General features: G+C 37.4%; 1 protein-coding gene across 4 annotated transcripts in view; it reads left to right on the top strand.

The window, feature by feature from the left end:
- RPS6KC1 (ribosomal protein S6 kinase C1) overlaps positions 1-17,866 on the top strand; it is a 195,606-nt gene that overhangs the window by 58,835 nt on the left and 118,905 nt on the right. For all 4 annotated transcript variants that reach the window (XM_061160965.1, XM_061160968.1, XM_061160964.1 and 1 more), the window contains exon 6: positions 12,047-12,409. In XM_061160965.1, the coding sequence (XP_061016948.1) occupies positions 12,047-12,409 (363 nt within the window). The remainder of the gene's footprint in view (positions 1-12,046; positions 12,410-17,866) is intronic.

The following is a 17,866-nucleotide window of genomic DNA, read 5'->3' as shown; positions in this document are numbered from 1 at the left end:
TTTTATTCCTCTATTAAGCCATTCTTCAATTTTTAATGAAGATTTAAAAAATTTCCTTAGCTACTTTTCTTCCAGAAAATATTTTAGAGTTAAAAGAGAGGGGACAGGGCTGGGAAGAGTCTTTAAAAATAGGTAAACTAGATTAGCTTGAAGTTGCTTAGGTTTGGTTTATATTAAAGAAAAATCATACACTAGAGAATATTTCTTGATCTGTTTCATGAGTAAGAATTTATGGTAGAGGAGGGTGGTTTATGATTGACATGAGAGGTGGTCATGATCTCATTGTAGTGATGTTTTTGTTGGGATGTGTACTGATGTCATACATTGACACGCTAACATAGATCTGTTGGAGTAAATTCTCATCATGTTTTGGTAGGAGCATCAATGGGATTTTGTGGGTTGACGCACTTAAGATTTATTTTTGTTTTGGTGAAGAAAATCTACACTGAGAAGTAATTAAAATTTCTTATTTTTCATGGTAGCTCCCATTGACTTAAAAGCACAGTCCATTAACTTATATCCAATGTTCTGTATAATGTATGGGCGACCTTGGGCTGGGGTCTCCTTTGGGTCCTCAGTATCTTCAACACCATCCTGAATCAGCTAAGATCATAGAAAAACAATATTGATAGTCATTTTACTTTACAGTCCATCAGGTGTTTCGGGGGAAAAATACATCTATTTTCCATGGCTTGTTTTGATCTGAGATCCTTGCTAGACTTTGGGAAAATCTAACCACTTCTTGGGATCCCAAGGTGACTATTTTTAGAACAAGTTCCCTTGGAGGATGACTTTTCTGGGATAACGTGATCTGGCCGTTGCCTCAGAGATACCCTCCCTCTTTTGAGAAAGAGGGAGAAAACATTTTCTACTTGTAAAATTTGCAGATTTGGTGATGTACAAGAGAGGACAAGTAGGAGACTTAGAAAGATTTGTGGGAGAGTATTCAGTGAGGAGTACAGTTCCTGAAAATTATGGAATCTTTTTTTTCTCTTTGATTTTTGATTCAGGAATTGAAGGGTATGTGACTTGAGGATGACTCTATTCTTTGATATCCTTCATGAGTCTTTATTACCTAGGTAGCAGTCCAGCCATGGTGGGAGAAGGGTGTCTCAGGAGCCTATTTTAGTAGAAGGTAATCAAGAATAGGAGTGGTGCAGAGTTTGCCTAAGTTTAGGAGAGAAGGGGAAGAGTTACTATTAGGATGACTTTTCTTGGGATGGTGTTCTAAAATGTGGACGACTGTTCAGAATAAAAAGGTATTCATGTTAAAGGAGGTATAACCTAAGGTGGGTTATAACCTTAAACTTATAGGATAGGGTGAGTTTGTAATCTATTGTCCCAACTGAGACACTTCTGAGAATTAAAGAAGACGCTGTTTTACTTATTGTTCTCTAAGACCAGGACTGCTTTCTGGATGAATGGGTTACCCTTACTACAGTAGAGGGAGGGTGTATTTGTTTCAAAGTTTATCTTTTAACATTTCAAAATGATGAGTTTTCCTTGGAAGCAATTATCATTTTAGGAATTTGCTTTTATGGGAGAAACTGGGGGCAACATTTCTGTTAAAAACATAGAAAAAGACTTAATGATACTTAAAAGTAATACTGAAATTTTATCCTTTCAGTGCATAATTTAGTTTTCTAACTACATTATGACCTCTGAAACACCCTGGGATCCATGAAGAATGAAAAACAGGGAATTGGGAAAGCTGTTAATGTTTATGTTTTTCACTCCCTCCCTTTAAAAACCGCTATTCCTGGCTCATTGATCCTGCCCAAAGATAGCTTGTTGACAAATACAAGTTTGAGTATCAGACATCTTGCAAGTTCGCTGGTATTTGAGAAGGAAAAGTGACTTTTAGATATCATGAGATTGCCTGGCATCCTGGGCAAGCGCCAGATTTACTTTCACACCAAAAGGTCTGCCAGTCCCAGAGACAACCAAGAGAGAGGGCCTTTCGTAGGAAAGGGGCAGGAAAGCTCACAGCCAGCTGAGCCCTGCAGGTCTGCGGGCAAGAGGAGGTTGTCGAGGGACTGGAGGCACGTGCTGGCGAGGCGGACTTAGAGCCCGAACGTGAGGAGGTGGTACACTGCATAACAGCTCCTCCGAGTGGAGTGTTTTAAGTGGTGTTTTGAAGGTGGATTCATTTTTCATACTTGTCATTTAGTTTGCCAGTGGAATGAGCCAGCGGGGCGAATCTTAATATGAGTAGTCTGGTGTGCCAAGGCCCTTCAGTTAGAGTTAGAATGACACATGGCAAGTACATCACCTGTCAGAGAACAGATGCAGAGGCTAAGTGATCATTATTTTTATTAGTACCACAAAATGCAATCAAGAAGTCTTTACCTTGAAAGAAAGTTTTCTAAGGAAGCATAAGGAGTTGGATTAGAGGATTTTTTTAAAACTTTCAGTATTTTATATAGTATAGTGTGATAAAGGAAACCCCATTAAGGTTTTAGAAAACCCAACAATTTGGTGATTAACTGCTTAATATATTTTTATCTAATATGAAATTAAAAATTATAAAATTTTTCAGTAGGTTTTTAGCTGAAATGTTCACATTGTTTTATATTTTTAAAATGAAGTGCTGGTTTGCTCTTTATCTCTTTTGTTCAGTGAAATTAAACTATATATTTTCTCAAAGATGAAAGAAGATTTAATTGATTGTTACCGTCTTACTTCCTTTTTTAAATTCCATCTTTTTGTTGAATTAAACTTAGCCATAAAGTTCCTGTGACGTTTGAGGGGACCTGGTCAAAGTGGTGCATGGGAATTGGGCTTCTTGGCATGTTTCTCTCATCTGCTGGCCTTTTGGAAGGATATAGGTTGCTTTACTGCCATGCTGGTCTTGATATCGGAGCCTTTGATGTTTGTGTAAGCTCATCTGGTAAACTGTGTCATTTCCTTTTCGCAGTACATTACTTGACTTCTTTTGCAGTTTTGGGAGGGACATATTCCAGGTGTATGCAGCAAGTAAGAAAAAGTAATTAGGTGATCATAACCACAAATACAAATTGAGAGATCAGCTTCTTAATATGTAGCATATCTTGAGAGTAAATATTCTTAAATGTTTCCTAAAGTAGTCAAATTTACCTTTTTTTTTTTTTTGTCTTTTTGCCTGTAAATTGTGGAGTGAGAGCTCTCTTAAGTGCTTATTGTAGCGATTGTAGACACACGAAAGGGTCTATTGAGTAAGCTGTCTTGAATTAGCTATTTTAAAGTAAATGAGATGTACATTTTGAGAATAGAATCTATTGCTGGTCCATGTAAGGGACCTTTTCAAAATCACATTCAGTTCAAAATTTGTGTATTTATTTGGTGTCAGGGTAATAATTCTTTTCATTATATAGAAAAGCACAAAGATGACAAAATAAAGATTTTAAATTTAAAGTAGATTTTATAGCAAATGGCCACCAGGTGGCACCACAGGAACGCTCAATCTGGCTCTTGGGCTGATTCTGGGTGCTTCTGTATCACTTGCGAGTGTGCATATTCAGTTTGAAGTTCCTTTTCTCCTGAGTGCTTATCTGCTTAACTTTTATCCACTGTCCTTTATTAGTTGAATTTTCTTTGTGGGGAAGTTTAAAATAAATAGAAAAAGAGTAAGTTGTTATTATTAAGATAAGCAGAAATGAGAATGTGTCATTGTGTGCATATAAAACAGTTGACACAAATTACAAAAATTGACCCTTAACAATTCTGTGACTATTGAGGATAACATTGTATATTAAGAGTTTAGGAGTCTGATGGGGCAAATAAAAATTTCACGATATGTTGTGGGAATAGATTTTAGAGTAGAAGGAACACTGGAAATGATATAGATAAATACCTTACTTTATAGTTAAAAATTGGAATTTCAGAAAAGTTAAGCCAGGTGCCTAAGGCAGTCAAAGCACTCCAGATATTAAACAGCAATCTCAGACCTGTATCCTGAAATGAGATTTAATTTGGTATAGAAAGCTCAGTATGAACTGCTTGTGTCCTGGTCACAGATTTGATTTGCAGAGTAGATTATGGAGCAGCATAAAAAGTTCATTAAGTAAAAATGGAAGCCAACTCATAGATCTTTGTTGTTCATGATAAGGTAACAGTACTAGGGTTGTAATTGTGATTGATGTGTTGTTTCCTGTGCTTATTCTTTTTTTTTTTTTAACCAAATATGCAGTAGATATTCTGATGTTCTTTTTATAAAATTTCAAGGGTGAAGCAAGACATGTATCAAGAACATTATAAAAATGTGAAATGTCAGAGGAATGGCTCTTTATAGTAACAATAGCTATTATTGAGTGACGAGTTGGTAATCAAATAGAGGAATCTTAACTAACATCAACTTTTGGGTTTAGATAGTCACTTAAAATCATATTTATAAAGGCTTGTTTCTTAATGGAGATTGATACGTATGTCTTCTACCTCAGGGTGACCTTTGTTCTGCTAGCTAGATATCTTGCTTTGTGTGTGAAGCTTGAGTCATCGCTACTAGTAAAAGTAGAAATTCCCTTTCATTGACTATGGCAATATTTGAACCTCAGGGCTCAGTGAAAGCTATCAGCTAATAATAATGAGGCCATGTATTTTAGGCATAGTCAGCCATGAGAGACCACCTGTTGTTCTAAAGGAAACTGATCTCTTTTTGCAGAAGGTCTTCAAATACAGATTTCTGATAGCTTATAGTATAAAGATTTATTCTGTGGCAACTCAACCTTTTCCCCTGGTGTCTGTCTTTCAGAGATGGTGTCCTAGACAGATTACACTATACTGCCCTACTCTGAGCAGTTCAAAGCACAGAAGGTGAGGGTAGGTAGGTGAACTGGGACGCTGCACAAACCCCTCATGTCTGTAGCTGCTTTTAACCAGTCACCTGGGGTCCTCTAATAGCCCTGAGACTTGAATCTCTGTGATATGAACCTGGAGGCTGAACACTTTCATAGAACCTTTGACTCCCCCCCATCCCCATCCTTTCCAAAAAAGGCTTAGGTTTTTGACTTGATGGTGTTGGTAAAGGATGCACCTTTTACTCCTCTGATGGCCCAGAGGGCCCCTTTAAACATGGATTGACTTCAGGTTGGTTTAACTTTTGACAAATAGCCTCTGTATTGTCAGCTGTTGCCCTGTATTATCCACAATGTTCTTCTTGCTCACTTTAACTGAGAACCTCTTTCTTGCTTGCAGCTCTTTTTATCTTACTTGTTAACTTTCTGGGTTTCAGGGAGCTAGTGTCCATTATGTGTAGCTTTATAAAAAACAGACTGAATGACAAGACTGTGGTTTCAAGGAGTTGAGCAAGCACTGTATTAAGTAGATATGTTAAAGATATAAAATGAATAAAATAGGTAGTGAGTATTTGCATTTTCCTCTCTGTATCTTTGTACCCGTTGTTGAGGTAGTGATGGGGAATGTTCTTCTTGAGCTGGTTGGGGAATTCTTCAATGAAAAGAAGGGGAGTTACCAATTGCTTCAGTATGGAAGAGAAACATATCAGATAATACTAGGTTAGTTGCAGTGTATAGCTGAGGAAATATGATAGTGCTAGGCTTTTCAGGTATATTAGGGTACATCTTAAGAGGAGAATGAAAGGAAGAAAATCAGTAAGGAAGACGTGTCAGGGGTTAGTCTGAGTTGTACAGATCTGTTTTTATGGTCATCTCTGTCTTCTCTCAAGTTAGAAATTTCTTGGCACTGGCTGCTGGATGATTCACATAGGTCTACGTTTTATAAATCATGTCTATAACATATCTTGATTTACAAATGCCCAGTTTTAGCTCTTGCTGCATCTTCTTTGATATCCTTCACATGCATAGCCTTAAGGACTTGTCATTCACATACAGCAAACATGATGCGTCACCTGTACTTCCAGCATACAGAGAAAAGCACTGTTAATATTTCGTGTAGTTTTCTCACCTTTTTTCCTGTTTGTGTTTTTGAGTTTTATGTTTTATGTATTTTTAATTGGAGGATAATTGCTTTACAGTGTTGTGTTGGTTTCTGCTGTAGGGTGGCGAGAATCAGCTCTAAGTATGCATATCCCGCCCCCGAGCCTCCCTCCCACCCCTCCGGGTCAGCGCCGAGCGCCGAGCTGAGCGCCCTGTCTACACACCTGCTTCCACCAGGCTGTCTGCTTTACACACCGCAGTGTGTGTGTATGTCAGCGCCATTCTCTCCGGTTGTCCCCTCTTCTCTTTACCCCATTGTGTCTACGAGTCCGTTCTGTACATCTGCAAATAGGGTCATCAGTACTATTTTTCTAGATCCCATATGTACGCATTAATATATGATATTTGTTTTTCTCCTTCTCACTTAACTTCACAATGTACGACAGGCTCTAGGTTCATACACCTCAGTGCAACGGACTCAAATTCGTTCCTTTTTATGGCTGATTAATATTCCATTGTATATATGTGCCACAGCTGCTTTATCCATTCATCTGTCAGTGAACAGCTAGGTTTCTTCCGTGTGCTAGCTACTGTAAATAGAGCTGCTGTGAACATTGGTGTGTGTTTGTGTTTTTAAACTAGAATTATAGTATATATACTGCTTTGCAGGTTGTTGTTTTTGATTAATAAAGCATGAATGCTTTAGCATTAAATATTCTCCTATAACAATTTTTGTGCTTCATCCAGCCTGGCATTTCGCATGACATACTCTGCATATAAGTTAAATAAGCCGGGTGACAATATACAACCTTGATGTACTCCTTTCTCTGTTTGGAATCAGTCTGCGAAATGTCCATGCAAAATGCCAGGCTGGACGAAGCACAAGCTGGAATCAAGATTGCTGGGAGAAATATCAATAACCTCAGATACGCAGATGACACCCGCCTAATGGCAGAAAGCGTAGAAGAACTAAAGAGCCTCTTGATGAAGGTGAAAGGGGAGAGTGAGAAAGTTGGCTTAAAACTCAGCATTCAGAAAACTAAGATCATGGCATCCGGTCCGATCACTTCATGGCAAATAGATGGGGAAACAATGGAAACAGTGACAGACTTTATTTTGGGGGGCTCCAGAATCACTGTAGATGGTGACTGCAGCCATGAAATTAAAAGACACTTTATTCCTTGGAAGAAAAGCTATGACCAACCTAGACAGCATATTAAAAAGCAGAGACATTACTTTGCCAACAAAGATCCATCTAGGCAAAGCTATGGTTTTTCCAGTAGTCATGTATGGATGTGAGAGTTGGACTATAAAGAAAGCTGAGCGCCAAAGAATTGATGCTTTTGAACTGTGGTGTTGGAGAAGACTCTTGAGAGTCCCTTGGACTGCAAGGAGATCCAACCAGTCCATCCCAAAGGAAATCAGTCCTGAATATTCATTGGAAGGACTGATGCTGAAGCTGAAACTCCAATACTTTGGCCACCTGATGCAAAGAACTGACTCATTTAGAAAGACTCTGATGCTGGGAAAGATCGAAGATGGGAGGAGAAGGGGATGACAGAGGATGAGATGGTTGGATGGCATCACCGACTCGATGGACATGAGTTTGAGCAAGCTCCGGGAGTTGGTGATGGACAGGGAGGCCTGCGTGCTGTAGTCCTTGGGGTTGCAAAAAGTCTGACATGACTGAGCGACTGGACTGAACTGATAAAAGTTTTTAATAACTCCATAATGTTTTATCATAGGATATACCATATTCTCCTATTGTTAGTAATTTGTTATTTCAATTGCACTAGTTTTTGTGATGAATATTCTTAGGTGTAGGTCTTTTATTTCCTACATCTCTGATTGTTTCTGGTATATATTGCTAAATTTCTGGACTAAAGATATAAGCATTTTTTCATCTGACGTATATTTTAAAATTGTCCTCCATAAACCAGAAGAAGTAATTTTGTTTCCTTTTGCTTCTCTTGCTTAGGCTAAAAAATTTTCTCTTCCTAACCTGCTAGTTCTTATTTGTTTGCTTATTTTGAAACATTTCTCATTTAGAATTAGGTAGAATTTGAAAAGGGAACAATTTGTATAGAACATTCATTTATTACTTTATTTTACTATCTGACTTTTCCCTAGGTGTTTTTATGATGTTACTTTTCTGATCTAGTTTCATGTAATCATGATTTGTTTGCTAATAAGGTTGGAAGAGTAAGAGGAAATATGACTATGTGACTAGATTTTTATGGTCAAAAGCCAAGAAACTGAGTACACATAACTTTACCCTCTTGCCCTTTGGTATTATTGTTCTTGTTAGAAAGGAAAATCAAGCAAAGCATGAAACAGTATGATGTGATAGATGATATAGAGGTTATAGTGACAAGGCATCAGAGAGCAGACAAAAGATCTGTAACAACATTTCCTTTCGTTTGTGATTAGCTGTATAAACCACAGCATTTTTTTCTTTGTTTATTAATTTCGGAGGACCAGGTTATACAATGATAACCATTTAAGGAAGTAAATTTGTATTGAATATAGAAAATATTTAAAATTATTTTAAAAAATCTTGGAAAGTTTATATATTTCTCAGAGCAATGTGTAAACAATTTTCTAGATGGCTATAAAGAGATTTTGATTTTAAGTGCTGTCTATACAGTTGAAATGTGGCAAATTAAAGAGATTTCCACTAGGTCCAATGAATTTCATCTGGTATTGTGGCTTTAATGAAGTCTCTTGCTTTCAGGGAACAAAATTAGTATTTTATGGGCATTGCAAGGATTTGTGGGGGAAAAAAAAAGCCAAACCCTGAAAACAGGATATATTGACAGAGTGCCAAAATAGTGTCTAAAGTTGATTTGAAATTAGAGCTTAGCTGCCAGTAAATGTTTTTATCCCAACTTACTTTATTCGGTATGAAGTAAGCAATTTGATAAGATGGTTGGATGGCATCACCGACTCAATGGACATGAGTCTGAGTAAACTCTGGGAGTTGGTGATGGACAGGGAGGCCTGGTGTGCTGCAGGCCATGGGGTCGCAAAGAGTCTTACACGACTCAGCGACTGAACTGAACTGAAGCAATTTGAGTCTGTGATAGGGGTTGACAAACTGTGGCCCATGGGCCAAGTCTGGCCTGCCACCTGTTTTTATATGACCTGCCCTATAAGCTAAGAATAGTCTTTGCATTTTTAAATGGTTGACAGAATTCCAAAGTATATTATTTTGCGGCCTGTTAACACTAAACACTGTACGGCGTTCAGAGTTCAGCCTCCACGTGAGAAGCTTCGCTGGAGCACAGGCGGGCTTGCACGTGTGGGCGTTGTCTGTGGTTGCTTCCTCCACGTGAGAGGCTTCGCTGGAGCACAGGCGGGCTTGCACGTGTGGGCGTTGTCTGTGGTTGCTTCCTCCACGTGAGAAGCTTCGCTGGAGCACAGGCGGGCTTGCACGTGTGGGCGTTGTCTGTGGTTGCTTTCGTGCTGCAGCAGCGGTGTTGATCAGTTGTGCCTGAGACTGTATGGCCCACAAAACCTGAAATATTCACCCTGTGGCCCTCAGAAAAAAAGTTGGTTGACCCCTGATCTGGAATTGTACACTCAAATCCACCTTTAATTTTGACTTAGTGTATGATGCTGGGGCGATCATTTTCTTCTTTACGTTGGGCAAAAAGTTTGTTTGAGTTATGGAAAAACCGGGATGAACTTTTTGGTCAACGTGATATTTTCCTTCCTGAGAAACCTGGCAGTCAGTATGTATTCAGCGAAGATGCAGATCTCATACGGAAAGGAAAGGAAAGTGAAGTCGCTCAGTTATGTCCGACTCTGTGCGACCCCATGGACTGTAGCCCACCAGGCTCCTCCGTCCATGGGATTCTCCAGGCAAGAGTACTGGAGTGAGTTGCCATTTCCTTCTCCAGAGGATCTTACCGACCCAGGGATCAAACCTAGGTCTCCCATATTGCAGGCGGACGCTTTACCATCTGAGCCACCAGGGAAACCTATATGCAGAGCTCATAATTGTTCCCAAACCTAAGTTTTGCCTAACCCTGTTGTGAATCTTATTTAATGATACAAGTCAGTGGCTTTTAAAGTATAGTTTTCAGATCTCTGGGTGTTCATTCCTAAGATCTTTTCAGGGGCTCTCCAAGGCAGAAACTATTTTTTCTAATAATCTAGGAAGTAATTTGCTGTTTCCACTCTGCTGACAATTGTACTGATGATCCAAAAGCAGTGGTGGGTAAAACTGCTCTACTTGAGCATGAATCAAGACAGTGATATGAGACTGTAACAGTATTTGTTGCACATACTTGCAGTAATACCAATGCTTATTTCACCTAGGAGGTCCTTGATAAAGCTGTAAAAACTGTTAATTTTACTGAATCTCAACCCATGGATATATGTCTTTTATATGCTAATTATGTGTGATGAAATGAAAGTGAAAAAACACTTTACATACTGAACTGCCCTGGTTGTCCTGACGGAAAGCGCCTTTGCAGTTATTTGAACCATAAACTAACTACTTTTTTCCTGGGACCCCGTTTTTGCTTGAAAGAATGACTGACAGACAACTCATTGTTCAGACTTGAGTATTTAACAATTTTTTTTTTTTAATGAATAAAGGAAGCTTGCGCTTCAAGGAAAGCAGTTAACAGTATTTGTTGCCAAATAGTGATGATATTCTAGTTCTCAACACCAAAATAGAATTTTGGAGAACCTGTTTCAGCCACTTTGATCCTAACAGTTTCACAATATGTAAACAATTTTCTGATGAGGTCAGTGGTGATAAATAGCAAATGTGATTTTCTTGGAGATATTGTAATGATGAAATTTATCACCATTTGGAGGCTTTGTATAACTCAGGAAACTAACATTTTCAAATGACCAGAGTGTGATGTTACAGACTCAAACAGGATAAAAGATCTGTATGAGTTTGTAAACTCAGTATTAAACTAACCTTTAAGAAACTACTACTTGTTAAGTTTTGTTGTAGTATCAAAAAAACAATAGCTATAGTTATTTGAAAAGGCTGTTAAAATACTCACCCCATTTTCAATTACTTACCAATGTGACATTTTCTTCAACTCTTTTAACCAGAATGACATCTAACAGATTGAGTGCAGAATTAGACATGAGAATCTGACCATCTTCTGTTAACAAGATTTGCAAATATGTAAAACAATGGTACTTCTTAATTATTTTATAAAAATTATGTTGACATATAATGGGCTTTAAGTGTTTAAAAATTCAGTCTATTTTTAAAATACCAAGATCGGTAAATATTTACAGATGTAATCCATATAAACAAAAGCTCTTTGAGGTCCTTAATCATTTTTAAGAATGTAAAAGTAGAGCAGGTTTAGTAACTGTTATTGTAGTTCAAGCTCATGTATCATGAAGTCAGTTATATGAAATGGAAGAAGTAATTTTCATTGAGTAAATGTTCAATAGCATCCACTATTCATTTTCTGTCAGAAAACTAAGATGCAAATACTGACCAAAGCTTTCTCCAAAAGTTTGTGGAAGAGGCTGAAACATAAATTTCAAAATACCAATATTTAAAAAAAAAGCTCCATGACATACATTTTCCAGATATGGATGGTTACTTAAAAGTACATCTGTGAGGATACATTATATTATGTGTAGTCAAATTATTATTATGTAATTGCTATAAAAGTTATAATTTAATCTTAGCCTGTTATATGCGTTAGCTCTTTTTCTCATTTAAAGCCCCACATAATAAGTTTATTATTAAGTAACTTGTGGTTGGTCACACAGTAAGTTTTAAGAGCTGGGATTCAGGCATTTCTCTTTTCTATTCTAAAGCTCTTATTCTTTTGCTTTTATCCTAATTCTGTTGTTCACAGAAGCTGTGTATATAAGCATCAACTTTCTGTAAATACAAGATCCTGTGGTAAAGGCTCCTTGTAACAACAGGGCTAAATAAAGACTTGTCTTCAGTTTCAGTTTGGTGGTTAAGGCAAGGAGATTGTCTTCCAGAACTGTAGGGAGATAGTGCAAAAATGAATGAACTAAGCTGAAACAAATTGCTAGACACTGACTTCCATCAGTAAATTACAGTCTTCCTGGTTGACATGGGTAGTATGAAAAAATGTTTAGTCAGTATGATTTGTATTCTTTTGGCTGATTCTCAATTTAATATCTGTTCACTATTGTGATCATATTTCTAGGTTTCTCCAGTGACAGTGATCTGGTATCTCTGACTGTTGATGTGGATTCTCTTGCTGAGTTGGATGATGGAATGGCTTCCAATCAAAATTCTCCCATCAGGACTTTTGGTCCCAATCTTTCTTCAGATTCTTCAGCACTAGGAGCTGTTTTTTCTGACAGTGAACAGAACAAAACAGAAGAAGAACGGGAAAGTCGTAGCCTTTTTCCTGGCAGTTTAAAATCCAAGCTTGGCAAGAGAGATTATTTGGAGAAAGCAGGAGAATTAATAAAGCTGGCTTTAAAAAAGGAAGAAGAAGATGACTATGAAGCTGCCTCTGATTTTTATAGGAAGGGAGTTGATTTGCTCCTGGAAGGTGTTCAAGGTACAATTTTATCTGTATTATTATATTTTGGCATGTTCTTATGTTGGTATTTGGGAGAAAATACACACACATACATACATACATATATTGCAATTTCTTATGTATAATCCTGTGTAAAAACAAGACTGAAAAAAAGAAATTACTGGAGGTTAAATTACCTAAAGATGGTAATTTAACTTTTAATTACATGGTGGAAGACAATATACTTAAGTCTCTGCTTTGATCAATTAATCAACACAAACAGAATTTTAAAAAATCAAGCTTCTAGGTCCCTTGTTTGAATAATAATATATATATTTTTTCCTGCCATGTTCACCTGATTCTGTCAGGAGTATTCCCAGAGATTCTTTAGTACATTTGCTCTTGATGGCCTGAAGAGGCAAGATGAAATGGGCTTTTAAACTGAGAATGTAAAGGGTTCTTGGATTTGCTTACTATTCTATTTTTGTTAGTTGTGATAAATTCTCAGCCAATTAATGGGGGTGATACGGGATATGGAGAGCTGAATGCTGCTAAATGTCTGTAAGTAGAACTTAGCCTGCTATTTATTTTTAAGCATCAGTTTTTCATCACTTGCCTTTCCCTTAGGGAAGCAGATTGAAGCATACTGCAATTCATAATCTGACATCCTGGATACAATAGTCAAAGGTTAATAGGACCTTCTTCCAGTGGTTTTCTTTCAGGAAAATCATCGTCGTCGTCGTTCTGTGGTCTTCGACTTGTCAGTACTGTTTAGGTGATCACAGTCTTTTGGATTACTAACACTTTTTTTTTAACTGCAGTACTTCCACCCTCACTATGCTCGGTGTCCTGCAGTCAGAAGCCTCGAGTATAAACTTTCCGTCTTCCAGCATGAGTGGTGTAAAAAGGGATACTTGGCCATAAGGGGTGGAAGGAGGAGTGTGTGCAGTGGCATCCTAACAGCTTTTTAACTAGGATTCTGGTGAATTTTCCCGGTTTTAGCTTTCACGCTCACTTCCACAGCTATCTAAAACAACCAGTCCCTGAAATTTTGGGGAGTTTTACATTGCCTGTAAGTAAGGCAGCTTCCTTGAGTTGACCAGACAGTAACCATTCATTCATCTATGTTTTTAGCTTCTAAAATTTTGTTGCTGCTGTTTTCTTTCTTTTTGTTCTTGAAGGGTTTTGCCTTAAAAATAATTTCTTTTACTGCCACATTAATAGAACTTCAGGAGGGAACATCTCTTAGGATTTGATTGATATATTATTTTGATATGAATTTTTCTTTTCAGGTAGTTTCATTGTCTTGGGTTTTTTTGTCTGCTAGTGGAACATTCCAATCTTGATGACTTACTCATTTTTCTTCTTTGTCTTAATTCTCATCTGGTGTTAGGAGTTTAAAATGGGAATGAGTTGCAAACAATTAGATCTAATGTTACTCCCTTTTCTTTCTATGTAATTTTGTGCTAAAACACAACATTGACATATATAAAACATATCAGTGAGTTACTTCTCTGTCTAAAAGTTATTAGTATTTAACCTTAGAACACTTCATAATGTTACCACTTGATGGCACCAGAAAAATAAGAATCTTTTCTTCAAAATGAGAATTATGGATGCATATCAGCAAATAACAAAAAATAATATTGTTTCATTAGTTATTTGTGATTATGGTGGTAAGTTATTTCTCCACTGCAACTTGATACCAAACCTACGAGACCTCTGTCTTAAGGAATGTTACAGTTTAAACATACTTTTCCTGTTTAGCTTAACACATTTCTGAAATTGTAATCTCTATTTCTGCCTGGATTAGTTTTTTTTTTTTTTCCAGTGGGTTTTGTCATACATTGATATGAATCAGCCATGGATTTACACGTCTTCCCCATCCCAATCCCCACTCCCACCTCCCTCTCCACCCGATTCCTCTCGAAACATCCCACCCTCGCCTTCTCCCACAGAGTTCAAAAGTCTGTTCTATATTTCTGTGTCTCTTTTTCTGTTTTGCACATAGGGTTATCGTTACCATCTTTCTAAATTCCATATATATGTGTTAGTATGCTGTAATGTTCTTTATCTTTCTGGCTTACTTCACTCTATATAAGGGGCTCCAGCTTCATCCATCTCATTAGGACTGGTTCAAATGAATTCTTTTTAATGGCTGAGTAATATTCCATGGTGTATATGTACCACAGCTTCCTTATCCATTCATCTGCTGATGGGCATCTAGGTTGCTTCTGGATTAGTTTTTGAGGATAATATTCTATCAAGTCTAAAAAGTTATAATCAACTAATTGCTTTTAGCCTTCTATTGTTTATCCATAATGTGATCAATTTTATTCATACAAACCATGGTGACTATAGTCACAATTCTAACTTTTAACCAAAATGTATAATAATGTCTGTTTCAGGCACATGGTTATACATTTAACCATGTTTAAATGTAATGTGAGGGCAGTGTTTCTAGTCTGTGGATTCTGTTTAGAAATATACCAGTCACCACACATGGACATTATTTTTGAAAAATGTTTTCCCCAGTTTTACTGAGGTATAATCGACATATGACATCATAATGATTTGATATATGTATATATTGTGAAATGATTGCTGCAGTAAGTTTAGTTAACATACATCACTTCACATAGTTATAATTTTTTTTTCTGGTAATAAAAACTTTAAAGATTATTCTCTTAGCAGCTTTCAAATATACAATATAGTATTGTTAACTGTAGTCACCATATTGTATGTTGTTACTGTTCAGTCGCTAAGTCGTGTCTGAATTTTTGTGATCCCATGGACTGTAGCCCTCCAGGCTCCTCTGTCCATGGGACTTCCCAGGCAAGAATACTGGAGTGAGTTGCCCTTCCCTTCTTCAGGGGATCTTCTTCACCCAGGTATTGAACCGGAGTCTCTGACATTGGCAGGCAGGTTTTTTTTTTAACCACTGACCCACCTGGGAAGCCCATATTGTATGTTTCATCCCCTGAATTTATTAATCTTATAAATGAAAGTTTGTATTTTTTGACCACCTTCACCCCTTGCCTCTGGCAACCACCAGTCTGTTCTCTGTTTCTTTGAGTTCAGTTCCGTTTAGATTCCACATACAAGTGAGATCATATGGTATTTGTCTTTCTCTGACTTAATTTCACTTAGCATAGTGCCCTGAAGAATTTATTTTTTATGGTTGAATAATATTCCACTGTATATTATTCTGCTGCATTTATTCACTATATATCATAAAATTTTTTTAATGGTTGTATAATATTCCACCACACTTTATCAATTCATCTGTTGATGGACTCTTGGGTTGATTTGTATCTTTGCTGTTGTGAATAATTCTGCAGTGAACACGGACATGTAAATATATCTTTGAGATAATGATTTGTTTCCTTTGGATATATACCTGAAAATGGAATTGCTCAATCATATGGTAGTTCTATTTTTAATTTTTCCTCCATACCGCTTTCCGTAGGGGCTGCACCAATTTACGTTCCTACCAACAGTGTATGAGGGTTCCCTTTTTTTCACATGCCTGTCAGCATTTGTTGTTTATTGTCTTTCTGATGATAGGATAGCCATTCTGACAGCTGTGAGGTGATACCTTATTGTGGTTTTGATTTGGGTTTCCCTTATGATGAGTGATGTTAAGTACCTTTTCATATACCTTTTAAACATTTATATGTCCAGTTTGGGAAAATGTCTGTTCACTTCTTCTGCCCATTTTTTAATCTGGTTGATTTTTTCCTTTTGAGTTATGACAATTCTGTATGTATTTTGGATATTAACTTTTAAAAAATTGTATAGCTACACTGCACGCTGCAACTTCATTGCTGTGCCTGGGCTTTCTGTGGTTGGGGCGAGTGGGGACTACTCTCTCCTTGTGGTGCATGAGCTTCTCATTGCAGTGGCTTCTTTAGTGGCAGAGCATGGGCTTCAGTAGTTGCCGCTTACAGGCTCTAGAGCATGGGCTCAGTAGTTGTGGTTCATGGACTTTGTTGACCTATGGCATGTGGGATCTTTCTAACCAGGGTCCAAACCTGTGTGCCCTGCATTGTCAGGCAGATTCTTAATCACTGGACCACCAGGGAAGCCCCTGGATATTATCTTCTTATCAGGTATATAATTTGCAAATATTTCTCCCATTGGTATATTGCCTTTTGATTTTTTTAAATTTATTTTTTTAATTGAAGGATAATTGCTTTACAGAATTTTGTTGTTTTCTGTCAAACCTCAACACGAATCAGCCACAGGTGTACATATAGAGCATCCCTCCCATCTTCCTCCCCATCCCACCTCTCTAGGTTGATACAGAGCCCCTGTTTGAGTTTCCTGAGACATACAGCAAATTCCTGTTGGCTATCTGTTTTACATACGGTAATGTAAGTTTCCATGTTACTCTCAAGATACATCTCACCCTCTCTTCCCCTCTCCACATGTCCATAAGTCTATTCTCTATGTCTGTTTCTCCATTGCTGCCTACAAATAAATTCTTCAGTACCATTTTTCTAGGTTCTGTGTACATGCGTTAGTATACGCTATTTATCTTTCTGACTTACTTCACTCTATATAACAGGTTTTAGGTTCATCCACCTCATTAGGACGGACTCAAATGCATTGATTTTTATGGCTGAGTAGTATTCCATTGTGTATATGTGCCACAGCTTCTTTATCCAGTCATCTGTTGATGAACATCTAGGTTGCTTCCATGTTCTAGCTCTTGTAAGTAGTGTTGCAAAGAACAGTGGGATACATGTGTCTTTTTCAGTTTTGGTTTCCTCAGGGTAGATGCCTAGGAGTAGGATTGCTGGGTCATATGGTAGTTTTATTCCTAGTTTTTTAAGGAATCTCCATACTGTCTTCCACAGTGGCTGTATAAATTTACATTCCCACCAACAGTGCAAGAGCGTTCCCTTTTCTCCACACCCTCTCCAGCATTTATTGTTTGTAGACTTTTTGATGATGGCCATTCTGACCGGTGTGAGGTGATATCTCATTGTATTTTTGACTTGCATTTCTCTAATAATGAGAGATGTTGAGCATATTTTCATGTGTTTGTTAGCCATCTGTATGTCTTCTTTGGATAAATGTCTGTTTAGGTCTTTCCCCCACTTTTGGATTGGGTTGTTTGTTTTTCTGGTATTGAGTTATATGAGCTGCTTGTATATTTTGGAAATTAATCCTTTGTCCATTGTTTCATTTGCTATTATTTTCTCCCATTCTGAGGGTTGTCTTTGCACCTTGCTTATAGTTTCCTTTGCTGTGCAAAAGCTTTTAAGTTTAATCAGGTCCTACTTGTTTACTTTTGTTTTTATTTCCATTACTCTAGGAGGTGGATAATAGAAGATCTTGCTTTGATTTATGTCATCGAGTGTTCTGCCTATGTTTTCCTCTAAGAGTTTTGTAGTTCCTGGTCTTACATTTAGGTCTTTAATCCATTTTGAGTTTATCTTTGTGTGTGGTGTTAGGAAGTGTTCTAATTTCATTCTTTTGCATGTAGCT

This window comes from Dama dama, chromosome 14, assembly GCF_033118175.1.
Source record: "Dama dama isolate Ldn47 chromosome 14, ASM3311817v1, whole genome shotgun sequence".
In the NCBI taxonomy this organism is placed as follows: Eukaryota; Metazoa; Chordata; class Mammalia; order Artiodactyla; family Cervidae; genus Dama; species Dama dama.
The sequence above is the reverse complement of the archived record's forward strand: the minus strand, read 5'-3'. Positions and strand labels throughout refer to the sequence as shown.